The sequence below is a fragment of the Phlebotomus papatasi genome, chromosome 2, assembly GCF_024763615.1.
Source record: "Phlebotomus papatasi isolate M1 chromosome 2, Ppap_2.1, whole genome shotgun sequence".
Lineage (NCBI taxonomy): Eukaryota > Metazoa > Arthropoda > Insecta > Diptera > Psychodidae > Phlebotomus > Phlebotomus papatasi.
Genome location: NC_077223.1, coordinates 98,005,162 through 98,028,202, shown reverse-complemented (window position 1 = coordinate 98,028,202; position 23,041 = coordinate 98,005,162). Strand labels below are relative to the sequence as shown.

Genomic DNA, 23,041 nt, shown 5'->3' with positions numbered 1-23,041 from the left:
GCTTAATGAATCATGTAAGATGGGTTTCTTCGCTTAAAAAAGAAAAACAGAAGAGGTTTGGATTAAATTTTATGAGTAAAAGCACGAACAAAATAAGAGTCACAAACATTAATAAGTTTTTTTCGTGATCCTGAGAAATTAAACCTTTTGTAGCATTCTTTTCTCATCATCTCAATAATCTAATTTATCGCGCAGAAATTTGCCACAATTTTATTTTTTAAAGTTAAATAATTTTTTTTAATGAATTTCTTTAGGAAAAACAAAACTTTCTAATCCTTACATTTGATGCGAAAAAAATTAAATTGATGGGAATAGGGTTTTCACAGACTGACTATGAGATGAAATAAAAAAGCTAAAAACGAAAAATAAAGGTGAAAAGGAAAATTTGAAAGTGAAGATTTCTGTTAATCGACATTGTAATATTTGGTAAGGATAATATAAAGAGAAAAAAATGAAAAAAATTATTTATTTTTTTCAAAATAAATTACACACTTGTGTAGGGGCTAAAAGAATTCAAGGAATTCAGATGCATTCATCATGAGAAAGGCGGAAAAGTTGTTTTGCTATAAAGCCCTTTTTATTTTCTCCTTGAAGAGGTGTTGGACGTCTTTTTCCTTTCACTTCTACTCTTGACCATTCAATTTATTGTCTGTTGTTTTTCTCCGATGAAATTTCATTGCTATCGACTTTATTGTGATTAAATGCTACTCAATGATGCTCCTCGTCAATTTTCCTGCAGACAATTTCAAGGAAGAAAAAAATCAGGTAGAGAGAATTTTTACAACAATTTGTTCTTTTTTCCCTCACAGAGACATTTTTTGTTAATAACATTGAGCCCAGGCATATAAATTAAGTGCGAATGCTATCGGACAGAGATCAGCAGGAAACAATTTAATTAAAGGTAACTCACAGCGATTGTCCTAAAGATAATTACTATACCCTTTTTCATTAACCCTTTTTCAGCTTTTTAAAACTATTTTACGACACAACTCATTTAATGTGATGGAAATCTTTTAATCTCTTTCAGATGGAATTTAAAAAGAAATCAAGATTTTCAGTAAAAACACATCTTAAATCAATTTGCATATTTCTGAACATTTCAAGAGTCCTCTCCACCCTTTGCCTTTAATTGATTTCTTGGTTGATTGACGAAATGGAAAAGCGGGTAATTAATTTGTGAATATGATGGTAAGAGCATGAAAATTATTATTGGCATCTTGCGCTTGTTAAGAATTTTGCAAGATGCTTATAACGTTCCCAAAGTCTTTCACATAAATCAAGTAGATTTTAATGGTTTAATTTTAATTGAAAAAGTATAAGAGTTTAAAATTAAATTAAATTAAATAAAAAAATGAAATCTAAATCCTAGGATTTGTCACTAGGAGAAAGTACTCGCCCTTCGAACATTCATGCCTTCGAATAATGTGAATTTTCTTTTATTTTTCTTAAGAAACTTACACATTTCGGTTAAATATTAATTAGCTTATCATTAATTGTATAATCGTAATTGATTTATTTTTCTCGATTATCCCGTTTTATTTACGCGTAAGTATATGCTTACTTAGCGTTTCTTAGCCAAAAACACTTTTTCGAGTTGCGAATGAATTTAATCGTTAATAAACCGGATAATGATCCTAATGTATTTTGTATACTGAAAGCTTCCTAAGGACAACAAGGAAACCTTTTCCTTCAGGAAAATTCCACGAAATTCATGAAAAATTAGATGAAAATGCTGTTCCGTTCCGAGTCTCGAAATCTCTTACACTTGTACAAGCCAAAAATTCTATGGTAGATGCAAGACTGATTTTGATTATATATTTTTTTGCAGACGGAATTCGTGGAGTTTTTCTAAAGAAAATCAGATCAAAATCTTCTGTAAAGTCTTAAAAAATTATTTGGAAGTTCTTTTAAAGTTTTGTTCAATTTTTTTTACAGAATTCTACCATGAATCCACTTTTCACCAAAATTTAAAGATTTTGAGCTTTATGAAAAGCTCATGAAATTCAATAAAAAAGACCTTTCAAGCTAATATACACGCCCTTTTTAGAGTTTTAAAACTACTAATAAAGAAAGCTTACATTTTTTTAATTAATTAAATATTGTTCAGAAGGGGGTAACGGTCGCTCCCTGGCTTTCTCCCCGCTACGCCCGTGGGTTTTCAGATTCCAAATTGAAAATTTGATTTTTTTTTATTGAACAAATTAAATTTTTACTGTTCATTAGCTATATTGTATTAATGTAAAAATTGTTATCGCACTTATCAAAGTAAAAATTAAAAAGTTTAATCTTGGTATCTCAAGTGACTGGATTTTTTTTAGACAATTTCGATTTTTTCATTATCAAAACTGTTAATTTACTGATTAAAAATTAATTGATAAAAATAATATAGTAGCCAATATTTTTTCTGCAGTATTTCCAATGAAATGGTTTGTGATAAGTCTGTGAATAGTTCGTAAAATTGTTCGTAAATGTTTGCGAATTCTTACTGGGAAATTACGAAATGCTCGTAAATCGTATAACCCACTAAAAAGTTCGTAAATGTTTGTACTTTTTTTTAACAAGTTGTTCATAACATGGTCACCTAACGAGCATTTTTGTTTTCTTACAAACATTCGTTCGTAAATGTTTGTAAACATACAGAGAAGTGTTCGTACAATTTTGTCAGTTGTTCGTAAAGTTTTGTCAGGCAAACAAAAATGTACGAACAGTATATACAAACAAATGATTGTAAAAGATCGAAAAATCCTTTTCAAGTTCTCATGTTACAAACGATGTTTGTGAAAAAGTACAAACTTTTACGAAGTTTTTTTTGTAGATTAAACGATTTACGAACATTTTGTCAGTCCCCATTAGGAATTTACAAACATTTATGAACAATTTTACAAAATATTTTTCTATGAGATCGGCGGTAGCCACATTAAAAGTTTGCAATAAATTAACCCATTCAGTCAATGTACCAGAAATACTTGAGATAGAATGTTCATATTTTGGGATTAGTTTCCTACAGATTAATAGATGAATATTTTGAAAAGACAAAAATTTTATCCATTATGGGGGCGCGGGGAGCCGCCCTCAAACACGCGTCTTAACGGTCACTGAATTTAAATTCTGTGCATTAATTCATTACAAACTCTATTAATTTAGATAGAGTAACTATCCAAGAAAACACATTGGCAACCAGAATTCAAATCAGAAAAGAGGATGAAGGCCAATTTTAACAAATTCGATGGTATGTCGTATTTTCTGTCCGCCATTTTGAGCAAAATTTTTGCATGACTTCACGCGAAGCGAGAAAAGAACAACAAAATGTATTCCCATCTCTGTCGAGCTATTTTTTCCAAGTAATTGAAGGACTAAAGTAACCAAAAATCCATTCCCGACGGCAATGTGAACAATTATTTCCCTGAAATAAATCATCTAAAATCACTCAATTTGCGTATGATGTATAATACCATGGTAAGGAATGGGTTAAGGGATTTGTAATAAAATTCCTGGTAAGTATGATAACTCAAGATGATCCTTATGGTCACATCAATAGGGAATTCTAATAATAAAACAGATAGAAATTATTCCTAATATAAATTCTAAGGATTAGGTCAGATTTTGTTCTAAATTGCCATATCCACTGTATCTGGATGTAGAAACAGACTACCAACTTGAGCAAGATTTTTGTACAGACACATCAAGGAACTAAGGCCGGCTTCTGACTAGAGGTTTAGCGCAGTTCCCGAATATCTTAAAATCTTAAATTATGAGCAATTTTATTGCTTTTTGAGAGCCTAATTGGTCATGTGTCCTTAATAATCCAATCCTAAGTTAAATTTTACAAAAAATCGTAATTGATAAGAAATTAGATCAGTTAAGCCATTTGGCTAAGCCTTAGGTCTGAAGCCCGTACAAACCATCAAGGATTGAACATCATCCCAATTTAAACACATGGTTTTTTTTAACCTAATTATGCTTTAATTTGAATACAGTCCTAGTTAAGAAATTTGCTGACAATAGGAAGAGATTCACATTACACTGTTGCCTCTTGCAATTGAGTATCGTCAGGGCAGTTGGAAGTCATCATCTGGCGTAAAGCTGAACAAATTCTTTGACTTTCATCTGGAAATCAGTTTTATTTTGCAGATACTGTTCCGCTGCGGCAATATTCAGTGGATCATCGAAGTTAAGTAAATCCGTAAATAGTGAATTTAGTCCCCAAATCACATCCTTTAGACGCCTAGTTGGTGCCCATCCCATTCCATCGATAGAATTCTGTCGCAGGAGCGAGAGGCAGATGTCACCATCGAAAATATTGGGATGCCACAATTTTGTCAGGCATTTCACCTCCGGTGGTGTCATATTGTACTCCTCGGGCACGGAGATGCTAAATTGGAATTTACCTCCTTGCCAGTAACCCTCGTCCGGGAGTATCGTGAGGGAGAATTCACTGAGAACGTGTGGATCAGCAAAGTGAATTCTACATGTACTTGGCAATGTTTGCTCCATTTCCTGCACTTCCTTCACCAGCAATCGATCCCTGACGGATATCCGTTTGCACACACGTTCTGTCTTTCTGGTCAGCGAGATCATGGTGCCTCCCACAGCGCAGAACGCTCTAGAAATTGCGAAGAATCCTCTTATTTATACCAAAAATGCACACACTTCCAAGAAAATTGACAGTTCACCTATGGATTTTTATGAGCCTTTGTAAAGGCCTATTGATGTTTTTGCCTTGGAGCTTGGAGGTCGCAGGAATTTTGTTTTGTTTATTATTTATTTATTTCTCATATTTATTTACACAGAATAATTTTGTTTTGTCTACTTTATGAAAGAAAGTCCTACTAGGACGGCAGACATTTTTTTGAAAAAAAAATCCTCTAAATCGATGCTTACTATATGCTACATTTTTCCTTCGATGTTTCTTCAAGAAATTCATAAAAATGCAGCAGAGGCAAAAAAAATCTTGTGGAATTGTTTACGAGTATAATTAAACTGATAGAAAATAAACAACAAATTTCATAATACACAGAAGCAAATTCATCCTTGGGGGGTTTCACTTTTGTCCCTCCTACTCAGCCTGCCGAAGTCTAGCGAGTCTCTGGGTTAGTTCATCCTGTTCCTGCGACACCTGAGTGCTGGCACCAATTGTCGATGCCTGAGGACCAGCTGGCAGTTCCATATTGAGCTCCAGACCTGCCTCATCAGCCACTTGCTGCAGCAACGAATCAACATCTCCCTGAGGCACTGAAGTGGTTGTAGTTTGGGACATTGTGTTCTCCATGTAGGAGCTCTGGACATCGAGATCCTCGAATTGCTGCTCAAATTTGTCCATGAGGGAGGAGATCTTTTCGAGATTCATACCCTTCATCGCAGCATCCATTGCCTTCACTACTCCTGCCATCGAATTGGTGACCTTCCGGGTGGTCAGAGCAGATTGCACTCGACTTGCCACAGCATCCACCCTTGCACTCATCCGTAGATAATTCAGAGATTGATTCTTCTGTCTAATTGCATTCTCTGCATGAATCCGAGCAACTTCCATGTTGCCCTTCTGGATGGCCTTCTTTGTCTTTGCTTTCTCCAGCTTCTCCTCCTTCTCGCACTTCTTGGCATTCCGCTCTAAGTCTTTCACTGCAAATTTCAAATTGAAGAGATGCTCTGTGCACAAACAATTTAGTTAAGGAAATTGCAAGGTATAAATAAAATCAAAAACGCAATCTATGAATCATCTGTGAAAAACAAAACCCAGGAAATTGTATTTTTCTCTTTTGATAAAAGGATACTCTCCATAGCCGAGACTGACATTTCGTTCCCCGTTTTGCTGCCTTTTGGTTTTCACTCAAAATACAAATAAAATTCTCAGTCTGCAGTGCAGAAATTCACTTTTTCGCGAAGAAATTTCTTTGAGAAATTCCAATGTTTATGACGAATGAGTCACTTTTTGGTTGAATAGGCCTTTTTCAAGACGTCATCGTTCGTGCAAAACCCGAAGAACTTCCAGTGGCACTGCCATATCGACTGGAAAGTTCTCACCGCATGGTATTTTTCTCTTCGTCAAACACTCATCAACCATGGCTGACCAAAGTTTGTGTTCTGCTCTTGTTTTTGAGTTTTTATTCCGGAAAGATAAGAATTTAGCTGCTGTCTTCAAGAAGAAAACTAATGCGGTAAGTTCTATTTTGTCTTTAAATAGAAATCTCTGTGCAAACTAAGTTAAAAAGCGAGAAATGGTGTAATTGCGTTTTTTGCTTCCACGCGGCGGCGCACGTGTTATTTTTCCTCCAGCTTCTAATTTCACTTTTATTTGCGTCTTTGCAGAAAGATTTGGGTAAAAACTGCCCAAAGTTTGAGGACATCGTTGGACAATATGCGAAACAGTTCCCCAAAAAGTTGGTATTGAGCAAGAGTAAGGGAGGGGACTCGAGTTCTGAAGAAGACTCCTCTGACGAGGAAGCTACACCAGCACAGAAGCCCCAGCTCAATGGGAAGCCTACTCCTGCCAAAACTCCAGCCAAGAAAGCTCAGGAATCAAGTGATTCCGATGACTCTGAGGAAGAAACTGCACAGCCGAAGGTAAGTCCCCTACCAAGTTATCAATTTCACCAAGGGTTAATCAATTCAAAAATCAGTGACCTTTTAAAGCTCCTACGTTTAAAAATGCGTAAGATGGGAATGAAACCATCCATCTGATTCCTCAATCCCTTCTACCTTAGATCTACCGAGCCCCATTTGTAATAAAATATACCAAAAAAAAAAGGTGGCAAAGCGTTCGAGGCTTTGCGAGCTGCTCGAACTCCGGAGAAAAAGCTCTATTGCAAGTTTTTCAAATGCATGTCCGTTTAATATTAAGAGAACTTTTTCAAAATCATTGACCAGTAAACTTGAAACAACGATTTGTTCAGAAATAATTTTGTAGAATTGTTTCATAAAATGAATAGGGGTCATCGAGGACCTGGAGTCGATATCGAGTAGATATCTCGAGGAGTCGAGATATTGGGTCAAAAGACTGAAAAAATACGAAAAACAGTATTTTTAAAATACAGCTAAAACCAGAGGCCCCTCTCAACATTTCATTTTTCCATACGTTATTGCATAGAGGTACTGAAGACTATTGGCAAGTTTTTTCCTAAAGAGAATTGACTTAGCAGTCTGATATATTCCGAAACTGTGCATTAAAAGCTATCTAAAAATACATAATTCATAATGCTCGCCGAAATAATACAAGAATTACGAGCAAATTTGTTTAAGGCGTGGTCCAATATCTGTAAAATTTTTACAAGGAAAAGTGAAAAATAGCTTCACTTTTTATTAGGCTTAATGGGCCCCTGGCTAAAACAGTATTTTCAAAATTCAGCTATTACCGTTATGCCCTAGACACACTTACGATTTAAGCCGAGAGGCGACTTAGTGGAAAATGATGGAAATGCACTTTAACCATTATTTCTAATATAATTACGCTAAGCCGTCTTTCGGCTAATCCTCATGTCCGTCAAGGCCCTTAGTTTTCCGATCCATCACTGATTGTGGCCGGTGCAGTCCTTTGGATTATAACCTTGAATAATCCAAGATCGCGAATTAACCGGTGAAAGGTGTCTAAGAACGAAATATTCAGCTGGACTAACTACAAAACATATCCGAAAATCATTGAATCGCTAGAGAATGTTGACTTGTGGGGGGGGGGTCACCAAAGACCGGAAGTCAATATCTGTTACTGTTTAGCAACCAGGATGGAGAGAATTTGAAAAAAAACTGAAAACTGTTCCCTCTTAAAATTCGAGCAGTTAAAAAAAAGAAAGTTTAGGGTAAAGTGATATAATTTGGAATTAGTGTTACAAGTTGGACAATTTGCCAGTACAAGTTGGACATGGCTTTTTTTCTTGATAAATACAGTACAAAATTGGTTTTTAAGCACAAGGAACCAAATTATAAAACTACAGCATTAAAAATATACAAATAAAAATGAAGTACTAAATTTATCAAGACAAAAAGCCCTGTCCAACTTGTACCACTTTACCCTATAGTACGGCCATGTAACTCCGACGATTGCAAAACTCGGATGCCGCGACCGATTTAACTCCGATACATCCACTTAAAATATAATTTATATTTTTATTTCTGTAATTAATTACTGAAGTATCATATTATAACTATTCTACTTTAAGAAAAACCAAAAATTATATTTTTATCGGTTTAATAAGTGGGTAAGAGAAATATTTTTTAAGCTCGGGTCAGCTGGGTTGTGTACTAAAAATTTAATTTCTGAGAAAATTTTGCTGTTGACAGCTCGTCGCTGGAAAAAGTTTAGTGTTTTTTCTATATAATAAAACATTATTTGCAATCAAAATTATTAATAAAAGTTAGTGTAGTTATTGATCTACAAGGTGAGTAAGAGTTTATTGATAATATAAATAATTCATACAGAAATAAGTGATTTTTGTGAATGTTTACATTTCGATGCATGTCGGATGCGGTGAAAGTCAATGTTTTGGTTCAGAATTTGCATTGTTCAGGACTCTTTTTCTGTTTCAGATGCCAAAGGGAACAAAAGAAAAGACCTATAAGGACAAGCCCGACTCTAAGGAAGGTATTAGGAATGCCTTGCAGTGTGTACGAGATGGTTCTACCATAGCATATGCATCCAAAACATTTAATGTCCCAAGAACAACACTGCACAACAAATTTACCGGCAAATACCCAGAGGAGTGCCCCAATGGCAGGCCAACAATTCTTTCAAAAGAACAGGAAAAAGAACTTGTCAAATGGATCCTGGGATGTGCGGATGGCTGGCATCCCATCGGGAAGGAACAAGTTCTGGACAGCGTTAAACTCATCTGTGAGGTCTACAAAATTCCAAACCATTTTACAGCTGGAAGACCCGGAGACGTTTAGTTCAGGAATTTTCTTAAGCGTCATCCAGAGCTCAGCATGCGCAAGCCAAAATCCTTCTCATTGGAAAGAGCTACTGTTACTGCTGAAGACCTCACGGAATCGTTTCAGAATTGTCTTGGATATTTCACAGAACACAACCTTCTGAGCATTTCACCAGACCGTGTTTTTAATTGCGACGAAAGTGCCTTCTTTTTGACACCGGAAGATGGAAATGTCCTGTCCAGGAGAGGTTCACGTGTAGTTCCATCTCTTAAAAATTCAGGACCGAAGCAATGTATCACAGTACTCCTCAGGGTGTCAGCTACTGGCGAACTTGCTCCTCCAATGGCTGTTCATAAAACTGACATTACTCCAAAAATTGCCATTCACAACGCAGAAGGATGGAAAATGGGAACGTCACCACAGAGTGGCTGGATGGATGGACCACTTTTCTATGCTGGTCTTTATTTCCCGAAAATTGTTTTCCAACATTCAGAGGAGTCCATTATCAATAACCAGCACGATCAGGCCACCGACAATAATCCTTCAAATGATCCAGTCATCCCTGGAAACCAACTCTCTGCAACTTCTGAGACTCAACCGATCTTCGACACACTAAAACAATGCTATTTCTGGCCAGGAGAAATTCCAAAACGTCGTCAGAAGAAGAGGGTCAAAGCCAGCAATGTCAAACACCAGTATATTGTATCTTCCGAGGAAATTATCGCGGAACAGGAGGAAAAATTGAGGCAGGATTTACAAAAAAAAGAAAGAAATTGCTGAACGGAAGTTGACCAGAGAGAGGAACAAAAATATAAGGGCAGAAGAAAAGGAGATAAAACTAAAGGAGAAACACATGGTAAAGGAAAAGGCTCAAATGCCAATTGAAGCTGAAAAGAAAAAAACGTGGAAGGAAGTCAGCCAAGAAAACCGAGGAAAAATCAAAGAATTGAGTGCAATCTTAAAATAAATAAAAATATATATAATTAAATAATAAATTAATGAAATGAATTGATGGAATAAAACTCTAAAAAATGTTTTTGAAGTAATATCTTCTCATTTTTATGCATTAAACTTTTCCTTAAAATGAGCATCCGAGTTTGATCGAATTCAACGGAGTTACATAAAAGCGTCGCAGTAACATTCTTGCGCATATATTAATATTATCGTAATTTTATTAATTTTCATCAATATTATTGCTAAAATTCTATTTCTATTATGATTCTAAATTAAACAAAGAATAATTCTATTGATTTGGAATGGCGAAAAAAATATTTCATCAGTCCAAAAACAAGCATTAAAGTCGCACTCAATGAAAAGTATCCGGATTACCTCTCTTTACTATAGTGCTTCCAGTTTCTTCGAAAATTTTCCTAGTTTTCTGTTTGAAGTAATTATTTATTGTTTCAATACGGGAAGGAAAACAACACTACTCACAATACTAAAAAAAAGCCGAATATATTTTTTCTAAGCTTTTAAAAAGCAAACCTATTTTAAATTATTTTTATTTTTTGCATTCTTTATTGTATTTAAGTCTGAAATTTCTATAATGTGTATATTTTGGAATTCGCTTCTTAAAGAATTAAAAATGATTATTGTAAAAAAAATTGCCTATGAGGTTAATGGAGACGCTATCAAAGATGTCCCGAAAATGGTCACTAAATTTAAATTCCTTTTTAAAGTTTGAAATTAATTTATTTGTGTTGTGTAACTAACAAAGAGAAGAACTTGTCTGCCAGGATTCAAATCAGGAAAGGGAATGAGGAAAAATATTATCAAAATCGACGCGATGACAAACTTTTAATGCGTATCTTTGATCCAACATTTTACATAACTTTCCATAAAGCGAGAAAAGAGCAACAAAATGCATTTCTAGCCCTGTCGAGCTATTTTTTTATATTACTAAAGGCTTATAGGAAATAAAAATATTATCTCGGCAGCGATTTGGATATAAATTTTGCAAAAAAGGTTTATCCAAAATCGTTTAACTTGACTAATATGAACTGTGCAGTTACGTAGGTCTCGAAGACTTAAAAGCAAGAAATTTCTCATCTTTTTTATTTAACAGAGCTACTATGCACAGCACAGAAACCAGTTAATTATTTTTACTAATTAAAATGGCTGTTATAAGCTTAATTTTAAATTAATAAGTGTTCGTATGTACAGAACTTGACATTTTATAACAAATCAAATTTTTCTTTCAAATTAAGCAGCAAAAACGTTTAAAATTAATAAATTCTAAAATAAATTATGATTGTGAGGCAAAATCAATTAATTTTGCAAAAAAGTTCGGACTCAACGGATTTTTCCAAAGATATAGGGGGAGATTGTGCAGCTTCGTAGGGAAGAAGATATCCAAGATTTAAGATTTTTTACTGAATGTCACACAAACCAAATAAATTATATCACTATGTCAAAAAAATCTTACTTTATTAGGTTCATAACTCCGCTTCACAAAATTCATGGAAATCCTTGGATTTTCCTTTACAGGAAAATGAAAATTTAGTGGCGATTTTTACGAAGCTGCCCTGGTTTGCTCAGCTTCGTATAACATTTTGCCTACCAAGTGATTTTTATCTATCCAAATCTATCTAACCATTCTGTCCAGGCGCGACGATTCTGCCAATTATTTTTTTATTGTATTTAAAATAATTGCTGGGTAATTGCATAAGTTTTCGGCCGGCTTGCAATTTCGGCCACTTCTTTCGTCCCTCAAATTTCCATGAATTTTTGGTTTTTGCGTACTCTAGGGGAGACTGGGGCAAATTTGTCAAAAACTAGTGACTGGATGTGTCTTTTCGCCATGTGAAATGACGGATTTATTCGTTTTTTTTTTGTCAATTATATTGCCCTATGTGTTCTGGTAAATTTTACCCCGAGTGGTTATTTTTGATAAATCTGAATCTGGAGGAAAATCACTCTGAAAAATTCGCAAACGAACAACAGATTTGTGTTCAGGATATTGGAATTATACAGCAAACACACACTAATGCATCAATTTCGGAAAGTAAGTTAATGAAAATTGATATCTCCTGAAGGGCAAATATTTTAAAAACACGGCTCAAAATTTCAATATTTTTATTTTCTATATTCTTTGCTCGAATTCTTTAAAAACTTTGACGTTTATTGTGGTCTATGAAGGCAATTTATGATAAAAATTTAAAGCCTCGGTTTCTTTTTTCTTGAAAGATATCGAATTTTAAAATTTTAAAATTGACAAATTTTGCCTCAGTCTCCCCTAAATGCAAAAAAAAAACAAAAATCTCGCTCCGACGAACGAAATCATGTGAAAAAGACTTTGGAAAAATTCCGGATGGTCAAGGAACTATGAGAATCAATGTGACGGAAATATTACCCCAATTATTTTAGAGAAAAAAAGACGGTAAACTGTCTGCCTAAAAAGAAGTTACAAAAAAATCAATTTATATATTAAAAATATTAACGTTTCAAACTTAAAAGTCTGGCGCTTGCATGCAACTATGTCTAAATTTGGAACAGTTAGCCTAATACACAACTAAAATTTTCACGTGAATTTTCAGTGAAAGAAAAACTAAATAATAATGTCTTAAAATTTAAAATGCTTCAAATTTTAATTCTTGAAATGTAGAAATCTTAAGTTTTTCTCAGCTTTAGTTCTGCCCTTGGGCGGTGAATAGGGAAAACCTACTGATTTACTCAACAGATCTTTCGGAATGTTATTTGCTGTGTTTTTTGTGTGTCTAGGTTTTCTGATTAATTAATAAATAATTTTGATAAATCACCTGATATTGTGCATACCACTGAATATTTTATAAAGTTTTCATTTGAAAATAATTAAAAATCAGCTTAGGGGACCTTATTTATGCATTGGACAAGATTACTTAGAATAGATTCATCTGAAGTCAGAAAACCAAATATTTTTATGAGAACTTTTGTTTTTAACGGTTTAAAAAATAAATTGTGATAAAAAACAACTTGCAATTCTTTTAAAAACACATTAGAAAAATAAAAATTATATCCCTAGGTAAATGGAAAAGGTCCAATTGTGGGCAATAAAAAGGCAGAATCAAGCAGTGAAGAAGACAGCGATGATGATGATGAGAAAGTGAAGACGACACCAGCAGTTGCAAAGAAGCCAGCTGCTGCTAAGAAGGAATCCTCAAGCGAGGAGGACTCAAGTGAGGAAGAATCTAAAAAGCCAGCGACAAAACCAGCAGCAAAGACTCCAGCTAAAAAACCTGTGGTCGCGGCGAAAAAAGAGGAATCATCAAGCGAGGAGGATTCTAGTGATGAGGAAGAGCCGAAGAAACCAGCAGTGACACCGGCCAAGACTCCTGCTAAGAAACCCGTTGTCGCTGCAAAAAAAGATGAATCATCCAGCGAAGAGGATTCTAGTGAGGAAGAGACTACAAAAGCGCCGGCTAAAGTTACTCCAGCTAAAGCCAAGGCACCAGTAGTGGCCAAGAAAGCTGAAGAATCTTCCGATGAAGATGATTCAAGCGATGAAGATGAGAAGAAGGCTCCTGTGAAGGCTACACCAACTCCTAAAGCTGCTGCTCAAGCTAAAAAAGTCGCAGAATCTTCAAGTGAGGAGGATTCAGATGATGAAGATGAACCTGCAAAGCCACCCGCAAAAACTGTTGCTGCTAAGCCAGCAGTTGCGGCTAAGAGAGCCAAGGAATCTTCCAGCGAAGAAGATTCTAGCGATGATGAACCTCCTGCAAAGAAAGCAGCTCCAGCTAAAGCTCCGGTGAAGGCAGCACAGCCACAGAAGAAAAAGGAAGAATCTTCGTCTGAGGAGGATTCGGATGATGAGACTCCAGCAACAAAGCAGCAGCCGTCTGCACAAAAGAAAGTTACTCCAGCAGCGAAAAAAGCTGAAGAATCATCCGATGATGATTCTGATGACAGTGACGAAGAAGAAACAAAGGTTCCCACGAAGACTCCTCCTGCTAAGGCACCTGTGAAGTCTGCCAAGAAGGCAGAAGAGTCCTCCAGCGAAGAAGATTCCGACGATGATTCACCAGCAGCTGTTCCTGTTGTTAAGAAGCCAGCAGCTCCGGTAGCGGCAAAGAAGGCTGAGTCTAGCGATAGTGACTCTGACGATGATGATGATGATGATGACGCTCCACCAGCCAAAAAAGCTGCAATTCAGACGCCAAAAGCCGCAGCAAAAAGCAAGAAGGAAGAATCAAGCGATGAAGATGATTCTGACTCAGATGATGAGAAACCTCAAGCTCTTCCTGTGAAGCCCAAAAAGGCACCAGCTCCAGCAAAGGATGACGACGACGATGATGACGATGATGAAGAAGAGGAGGAAGAAGCACAACCAGGCCAGAAGAGGAAAACCTTCGGAAACACCAGTTTCAACAACAAAGGAGGATACTCCAACTTCGTCAAAGCTGGAGAAAAGGTGAGTTGAAATTTCTTTATTAACCGTTCTTAATTTCCTCATAAATTTTTTTGGGAGAATTGGGAAAAGTGGATATTCTAATGGCATAAATTAGTTTCATGCAACTTTTTGGTTTCAATAACAAATTGCATACAACTTTGATAATGAAGAAGTTTGTTTTTCTTTTGTTTCCTCTTGAGAATATTTTTCTCTATACCATTAATATATTTTTAAGTTGAGATTCTCTACAATCTCAGCTCTTGCAATCCCTGGTGAAATCCGACCTCGTCAGATCGGACCAGGTTTTTCATGATAATGATAAGCTAGGGTAGAGTTAGCCCTTTTGGCCATGTAAGTACTTTTGGCCACCTAAAGTAAAATCACATTGTAAGGCAATTATGAATTTATTTAGAACAGGAAAATGGGTATTATTTTGTGACCTCTAATCTAACGAATCAGAAAACCATATTTGATTTTGTATCGACTTGATTAATTCTAAGTTATTGAAAGAAATTCTCGACAAGGTAAAAAATTACTAAAAAAAAGATGGGATTCTTAAGAAATTTGTTAATGTTAAGAGAAATTGTTTTCCATTATTTCATATTTTTGATGAAAATATTTGATGTTATTCAATGAAAGTCCATTTCTTAATTGACTAAATTTTATTGTGATATCATCCTTAGTAAGATTTTCTAACAAATTAAATGAAAATCGGATGTGGCTAAAAGAGCTTACTTTTTTCGGCTGTGTAAGTACTTTTGGCCATTCATTTTCCCATACATTTTACACGTGGCGCACCTCGCGGATTTCAGTAAAAACAATCGTGACTTTTGACTGATTTTTACATCAAATAGAAAATGTGCAAAAAGTCGTTTAAAATACTCTAATATTCACATGAAATTGGTGTTAAATAAGAATAGGACTTGTGCTGTGTATTTGTGAAAGTTTTCGAAAGCTATTTGTTCTGTAATTTTATTAAAATTTCATTGAAAACAAGTGGCCAAAAGTGCTTACAAAGTGGCCAAAAATATGCATAAAATGCATAGTTGCATAAAATGCATTTTTCACTAAAATATCCAAAAATAATTGGGAATTCTCTTGGATTATCAGGAAGAAACGGCTTTAAGGTATCTTTGTACAAAATTTCATTTTATTTAAATAAAGATTATAAAAATTACAAGAACATGAAACCTTAAAATGGCCAAAAGTACTTACTCCACCCTAATTGTAAACTGAATCTCATCTTAAATTTTGAGATTTCGTTACTCTTTCTGATGGAAAATTTACAAATTACAAGTTCAGCATTTTTGAATAATAAAAGGCAAAATCAAATTAATCAATCGTCACCTAGCAAAGAATCGAAAATTAAAAGGAGACCGGCCGGACGAACTTTCAGAAAGATGATACTAAAAAAATGAATATTAAAACAAAAAAAATTAATCATCCTAATAAAATTGGTACAATGTTAAATAAATCCCTAAACTTGCGATTAGACTCAAAATATGTACTCCTTATGAAAAATGTCGAGGATCTTCCTGAAAAATATTCAATTTTCCTTAAAGAGGGTAGCCTGAATTAGGAAAGCAAATAAAATTGGAAGACAGAGAAACGACCAAGCTTTTTGAAAACATTCGTATGTTTATACATATTTCTAAGTGCTTAGTTTTGTTTCATCCAAAATGTCGGATTAATAAGTTATCCACTGGAGCGCTTCGTTAAAGCAGTGCCTAATGCACGACAACTGTGCAACTCGTAATTTTTATTTGAAAAAATGCTAAAAAAAAATCTATATTCATAAGTGTATTTCATAGTCAACCCCTTTAAGGACGATTGGGTTACCGGCGACCGAAAAAAAAATCCAATGGCCATCTAAATCTAAAGTTATATAGTCATTCGAGGAGAGATGGAACACCTTTTTTATATTCAATATTGCGGGTGCGTTTTGAATCTAAGACAAAGACGACTCTCACTGGTTTATCATTTGAAGACTCTAAATTTAAAATATCAATATTAGAAAAGCCTAGATGAAAATAGTCACTTCGAATAATAGGATTTATTTTGTGGAATATGTGGCTCATATACTTTGATGGCAATTTCGCTGAGTGTATCAAGAAAAGAAATTTAGGGATAATAATTTCTAAGATTTACTTGAAAATATTTTGAAGAACATTGACCAAAATTCACACCGGAAGTGTTGCCAAAACTATTAGGTCTAAGGAAGTTCCATACCAAGTATCTCAACATAGCGTTAACCCTCTAACAATGTTTTCTGTCAAACACACGTCTTAACGGTCACTGAATTTAAATTCTGTGCATTAATTCATTACAAACTCTATTGCTTTAGATAGAGTAACTATCCAAGAACACCAATTGGCAACTAGAATTCAAATCAGAAAAGAGAAAAGAGGCCAATTTTAACAAATTCGACGGGATGTCGTATTTTCCATCCGCCATTTTGAGCAAAAATTTTGCATGACCTTGCGCGAAGCAAGAAAATAATAACAACATGTATTTTCATCTCTGTCGGACTATTTTTCTCAAGTAATTGACTAACTAACGTTACTAAAAATCCATTCCCGACAGCAATTCGGATAAAAATTGCCCAGAAATAAATCATCAAAAATCATTCAATTTGCGTATCATGTATAATACCATGGTAAGGAATGGGTTAATATGCGAAAAAAGTTCTAAAACAATGTTTTGTAGGATAATTATGATCCAATAAAGTCGAAAAAACCAACCATTCTTCATTAGGGTAAGTGTGCCAAATTCCGGCGAGCTTGCTATTTCGGCCACCTTTTTTGTTCCTTGATTTTCCATGAACTTTTATATTTTACGTACTCTAAAGATTATACAATGCAAAAGAATAACAAAAATGTAGCTTCGGCAAACGAGATGACGTGAAAATGCATTGGAAGAATTCCTGAAGGGCAAGGAACTATGAGAATGAAGGTGGCCGAAATAGGGCACCAAAGCTATGTCTATATTTTTATTCATTTTAAAATGTATTAAGAATGATTTTAAAGTAAATAAAGACGGTAAACTTTCTACAAGGTTCTAAGCAACACTCCTTAAGTAGAAGGAATGAAAAAACAATTTCTATTAAAGATATTACATTTCAAACTTGAGACTTTGGCACTTACATGCAGCTATGCCGAAATTTGGCACACTTACCCTACATTAAAAAATCAATGAATTGCATTTTCGAACTCATATGATATGACAAAAAAAGCTCGAATGGCATTGTCAGGTTTCGAACTCACGCGTGACAATGCCACGAAAATTACAGAATTCCCCTGCAGATCAAGTTTTGGGGCAAAATTATGGAGGAGATTCTGGTATATATTCCACTATCATCTTTCTGTCAGTTCATTTACATCTTAGATATTTTGATTTAAATAAGAAGTTTGCAATTTTAATGAAATTTGATTCGAAATTGCTATATAATATCTCTCATATTTAGTTCCAAATCGAATTTGCATTAATTCCGAGTTTGTTCTCGTTAAGAATTTCACCTACAATAAGCTGATCTAAGTTTATCACTAGCTTTTTTTCTTAGTCCACTTTTCCCAAATTTCTTTAAAGTCATCAATAAATAATGTTAAAGTTTATTCTGAGGTAAAATCTCCCCAATGCTTTCAGAAGAAAACTTTCACTCCCAATAAGAGTCAGAATAACAGTTTTAATGATGGTTCACATCAAAAGAGTGGAAATAAAAAACCTTTCCGGCGAGTTCGCGAAGAGGAAGTACAAGTAGATCCACGTGTTAAAGATAATTCCTTTGAAGCTAAGGTCAGTGCCCTAATATTCACAGTTATTTTTCTTTATCCGCCTTGTGTCACACACAAAATTGGCACAAATTTGTGTGAAGGATAAAAAGAGATCAAATTAACACATGAATATGGCACCTTGTAAATCATTAAAGTACTTTTTTTTTGTTGAGTGGAAAGGTTTGGATCAAATATTTTTTCTTGATCTCTGGGTATTTTCTTTGGAATTTTTGTTGAATGAAAAGTTATGGCACTGTCTCTAGATTCATTACAATAATAATATGCGAAAAAAATCATCTTTCTTTCACATCTAACGTACACTTTTTTTTTCTTGTTATTAGATAAAATTTGCTTGGTATTTTGCTTGGTGCTAATTTTTGTGTTGTTTGAATCTTTTTGTCTTTTCATGAATCTTTGATACAAAAACTCGTCAACACACCAAAAACAAAAAAAAAATGTATAATGAAAAAAAATAGCCACGTGGAAAGAATTTCGGTGGCGATGATCACAAGGGAGGCTTCCAGAAGAGGCAGTCATTTGGGAACAATAGTTTCCAAAATAAATCCGACGGAGATTGGCCATGCAACAGTTGTCATGCCAATAATTTTGCCCGGAACACAAAGTGCTTCAAATGCGGTGAACCTGGTGGCAATGGTGGCGGAGGAGAGAGGAAGGCCTTCACACCAAAAGAAGGCGATTGGACGTGCACAGGATGCAACAGAACCAATTTCAAGTCCCGATCGGAGTGCTTCAAGTGTTTCGTACCGCGAAGTGACGATGCTCCGGTGCACAGTGGTGGTTCAGAGGGGGGCTTTGGAGGATTTAGGGGAGGACGTGGTGGAGGTGGTCGTGGACGTGGAGGATTCAGGGGTGGACGGGGTGGTGGAGGAGGAAGGTTTGATGGCAAAAGGGATTCATTTGGAGGTGGCAGAAATAGTTTTGGTGGATCCAATAAGAAAATTACATTCGACTAAATCAAATTTTTAATCTGCAAAATAATATTTTTTTTTAGTACTTTTCAATTTTTTTTTTTTTCGATTTTGACGAGCTTTTGTATCATATATATAAAATTTGATGAAGAAAAGTTTTCGTTAATTTAACTCTATTTTCTGAGAGAGTAACTTTTCGTGGTAATTATTTGTATGCAGAAAGGAGCAATTGGATCATGGGGTGAAAGGGCCAACAGAGATCTAAAATTCACCCGTGGGAAGTCATTTAAGCATGAGAAGACCAAGAAGAAGAGGGGATCGTACCGTGGAGGAACAATAGATACATCAATTAATTCAATTCGTTTTGACGATTAGAATATTCCTTTCAGCTAAGATTACTACTTTTTAAGTCAAAATAGGATTTTCTGGGGTCTTTTCTACGTTCCAAGAATTGCTATGAAAATAAATTACTGTTTTTCTACAAAAAAAAATCATGCAGAATTTCTAAAGATCTCTAAAAAAAAATGCAAAATTTTCAAATATGCATTTACTGAAAGGTTATTTTTTTGTTTTTAAGGAATGTATTGTACTCCAATTGAATATTTCTGTAGCATGAAAAGGCTCCAGAAAATAATAATATTATATTTTTTAATTAAAAGAACTTGTAGACATATAATTCTTACAAAAAAAAAAACAGTCTAGAAACCTTTAAGTTCACAATAAACTTCTGTACATCTAAACCAAAAGTTTGTTTTATTTAATTTTTGAAGCAGGATGATGGAAGTTTAAAGGAACTCATTTTTTTTCTATGTTCTTAATGAATTTGACCCTTGGGCCTTTTTCAGGAAGTGTAAGACATGTGGGATATAGAATAAGCTGTTAAAAGTGAGTGATAAATCATCAGTTTGCTATTTTGTGAGATTCTTAAAGTGAGCCAACACGGAATATTAATAATAATAATAATTTATTGATTGATGCCCAGGTTACATAATATAACAAACAGGACTATACAAAGGAATGCATGTAAGTTTTATATTTAACGTATTTATATTTATAAATAAAAATTCAATATTGCATTTATCATGGAAAAACTATGTTTCCATTTGAAGTAGCGAAAAGTTTCCATTTGGAACAGGTTTTAAATTAGATTAATTTACCCTACATGCTGCATTTTTTACTCGAACTAAATAGTTCTAAAAGTAATGGAATTGATTTTCAGATAAAAATTAGTAACCGGTTCATTATCGGTTCAAAACCGATTGTAACCTGTTCAGTTTTTTAGAAAATTCCAAGACCTTTCCAACGACCCCAAACATGACCTCATTCGCTTGATAAACGCTCTTTCTAGAGCCTTTTAAACCTTTGACCTTGAAAAACCGTTATTAGGAATGATTCAACGGTATTTTCGTCTAAGTACGAAATGTCCGCCTGAGTAATCTCTAAAGCTGTCTACACATTAGACAAATTATTGAAATAATAGCATTTCAAAGTGACATTGAAAAGAAACTTCAATATTGAAGCGAATATTGAAACCGATATTTCAATAATTGCCTACACACTGAACAAATTGACTTCAATATTAAAACTTCAATATTAGAAACACCAGTCTAGTCAGGGATTCACAGATTTTCTGGGATTTTCTTCCGTATTTTGTCAAGAACACCTAAAAATAACCAAGTTGATCAGAAGATTTCTCCAGCTTCCCCCAGAAATCCTAGATCTTCTGGGATTTTCTTTTATATTATGTCAAAAACACTTCAGATTGGAAACAAAAGCCAAATAGAACTAATAACTTGAATTCTCACAGACTTTCAGGATCATGCTTCGTATCATACCGTAGGAGAGTTTACCATCGCGTGCAAAAGGACTGTATGGCCACAACCATAAGCCTTCGTTCCCTCTGTAGGATTCCAATTCGTATCATAAAATTATACTTATATGAAGTGCTTTGGGCATAATGAACAAGAAAATCCCAGAAGATCTGAGATTTCTTGGAGGAAGCTCCGGAAATCCTCTGATCACAGAATGTATCTGAAGTGATTTGGGCATAACGAACGAACAAGAATATCCCAGAAGATCTGGGATTTCTGGAGGAAGCTCCGGAAATCCTCTGATCACAGAATGTATCTGAAGTGATTTGGGCATAACGAACGAACAAGAAAATCCCAGAAGATCTAAGATTTCTGGAGGAAGCTCCAGAATCCTCTGACCACAGAAAGTATCTGAAGTGTTTTTGACATAATATACAAGAAAATCCCAGAAGATCTAGGATAACGAACAAGAAAATCCCAGAAGATCTGGGATTTCTGGAGGAAGCTCCAGGAATCCTCTGACCACAGCATGTATCTGAATTGCTTTGGGCATAATGAACAAGAAAATCCCAGAAGATCAAGGATTTCTAGAGGAAGCTTCAGGAATCCTCTGACCACAGCATGTATCTGAAGTGCTTTGGGCATAATAATGAACAAGAAAATCCCAGAAGATCTGGGATTTCTGGAGGAAGCTCCAGAATCTTTTGATCACAGAATGTATCTGAAGTGTTTTGGGCATAATATTCAAGAAAATCCCAGAAGTTCTGAGATTTTCTGGAGGAAGCAGGTGATTAGTGCTGACCAAGTTGGGTTCTTGAGGATATTGAACAAAATATATAACCAAATTCCAAGAATCTGGGATTTTCTGGAGAAAGCAGGAGAGATGTGTCTTGACTTGGATTTTGATCTTGGATGTGTTTTCATTCATGAACAAGGAAAATCCAGCAGTTCTGTGATGTTCTGAAGGACGAAGATTCCTGACCATTAAGAAATATTGAAGGAAATATCAAATCAATTTGATATTTAGAATTTCTTTGAAATTTTATTTCAATGTGATTTTGAAATTTTTTATTGACATAATTTGACCTAGTTTGTTATAATCCATAATTTGTTATCTCGTAATCTCCGTAATCTGTTATCTTGTTATAATTTTTCATTTATAAAATACATTACGAGAACATAACGAGATAACGAGATAACGATATTACAAGATAACAGCGCCATAGTGAGTACGGCTAATGTTATAAAATATTGAATAAAATGTTCCATATTGAAACAAATATTTCAATATTTGCCTACACACTGGACAATTTTCTTCAATATTGAAACATTTATGTCAATAAATCTTTGCAATGTGGAGGCAATCTTTGTCAATATTTGACATTGAAAAGAAATATTTCAATAAATTATGTCTAATTTATAGCCAGCTCGACTTATCCTAATATCAATAAGATCGGTTAAGTCATTTTCGAGAAATAAAATGTCAAACTTGTGAATTTTTAGAAGGATATCGTTAATTTCCCAAGGATTGACAGTCCTTTTTGACTTGGGTTTCGGTATTTTTTTAAATCATATACAAACACCTACAAATTGGGCCTAGTACCATCTTTAGCGAAGGTGGACCAGCTCCTATATATTGCTTTCCATTATCCTTTTAATATTCAACCTCGAAGAGGAAACATTGTATTATCAATTTTTTTTACGTTTCTTGCAACTTAAATTTTGAGAAAAATTATGTTTTTGGTTGGTTTGATTACACCTGTTAGCAGATCAAAGCCCAAAATGCTCTTAGACCGATTTATGTGTACATGCAGCATATGCTTCATCTTTATATGCATTATTCATTCATTCTCAGCGTTGAACTCTTTCGTTTCTTTTGGGGCTCTGGATCCAAAGGAAAATTATAGAAATTCTGGAAAAACAAAAACAATTTTTTTAGGATACTGAAAGCGATAAAATTCCAATTCTTGTGGATGATTACAAACTATAAGGATGTCCAAATATAGGATCAATAACTACCAAAATTCTTATTATTCATAACCAATCTTGTGGGTACCGATCTTCCCAGACAAGAATTTATTTTTGATTTATTTTACTACATGACAGTAAATTATTAAAAACACTTCAAATTTCGAATAAGTAAATATATATAATACAAAAACAGTAAAATCAGATTTTGCACCTCACTGTATTCTGTAATTGAATGCTATAACACTTTGTTCACATATTAATACAAATAAGTAGTTGTAGAAGTTGCAGAAAGATCTTGATCTTGAGAAAAAAATTTAATCTCACTCCAGATCA

General features: G+C 34.5%; 3 protein-coding genes across 5 annotated transcripts; 1 reads left to right on the top strand and 2 right to left on the bottom strand.

Moving 5' to 3' along the window:
* Positions 1–3,940: 3,940 nt before the first annotated feature.
* Positions 3,941–4,682, bottom strand: LOC129800242 (NEDD8-conjugating enzyme UBE2F-like). The gene has a single exon (XM_055844511.1). It carries the CDS (start codon positions 4,576–4,578, stop codon positions 4,069–4,071), a length of 510 nt encoding a protein of 169 aa, XP_055700486.1. The 5' UTR covers positions 4,579–4,682; the 3' UTR covers positions 3,941–4,068.
* A 275-nt stretch (positions 4,683–4,957) lies between these two features.
* LOC129800241 (charged multivesicular body protein 1b) lies at positions 4,958–5,991 on the bottom strand. The gene is made up of 2 exons (XM_055844510.1): positions 5,772–5,991; positions 4,958–5,646 (listed from the first exon to the last, which is right to left on the bottom strand). The coding sequence occupies exons 1-2, from the start codon at positions 5,791–5,793 to the stop codon at positions 5,057–5,059; spliced, it is 612 nt and encodes a 203-aa protein (XP_055700485.1). The 5' UTR covers positions 5,794–5,991; the 3' UTR covers positions 4,958–5,056.
* On the top strand, positions 5,987–19,672 carry LOC129800240 (nucleolar protein dao-5). Of its 3 annotated transcripts, none has more exons than XM_055844509.1 (5): positions 6,025–6,155; positions 6,307–6,561; positions 12,860–14,248; positions 17,873–18,019; positions 19,146–19,672. In XM_055844509.1, exons 1-5 carry the CDS (start codon positions 6,060–6,062, stop codon positions 19,299–19,301), a joined length of 2,043 nt encoding a protein of 680 aa, XP_055700484.1. In that variant the 5' UTR covers positions 6,025–6,059; the 3' UTR covers positions 19,302–19,672. The 3 variants fall into 3 exon arrangements, with proteins under 3 accessions (XP_055700482.1, XP_055700484.1, XP_055700483.1); XM_055844508.1 differs by having other exon boundaries at positions 17,870–18,019; XM_055844507.1 differs by lacking the exon at positions 17,873–18,019 and having other exon boundaries at positions 5,987–6,155; positions 18,474–19,672.
* Positions 19,673–23,041: the final 3,369 nt, after the last annotated feature.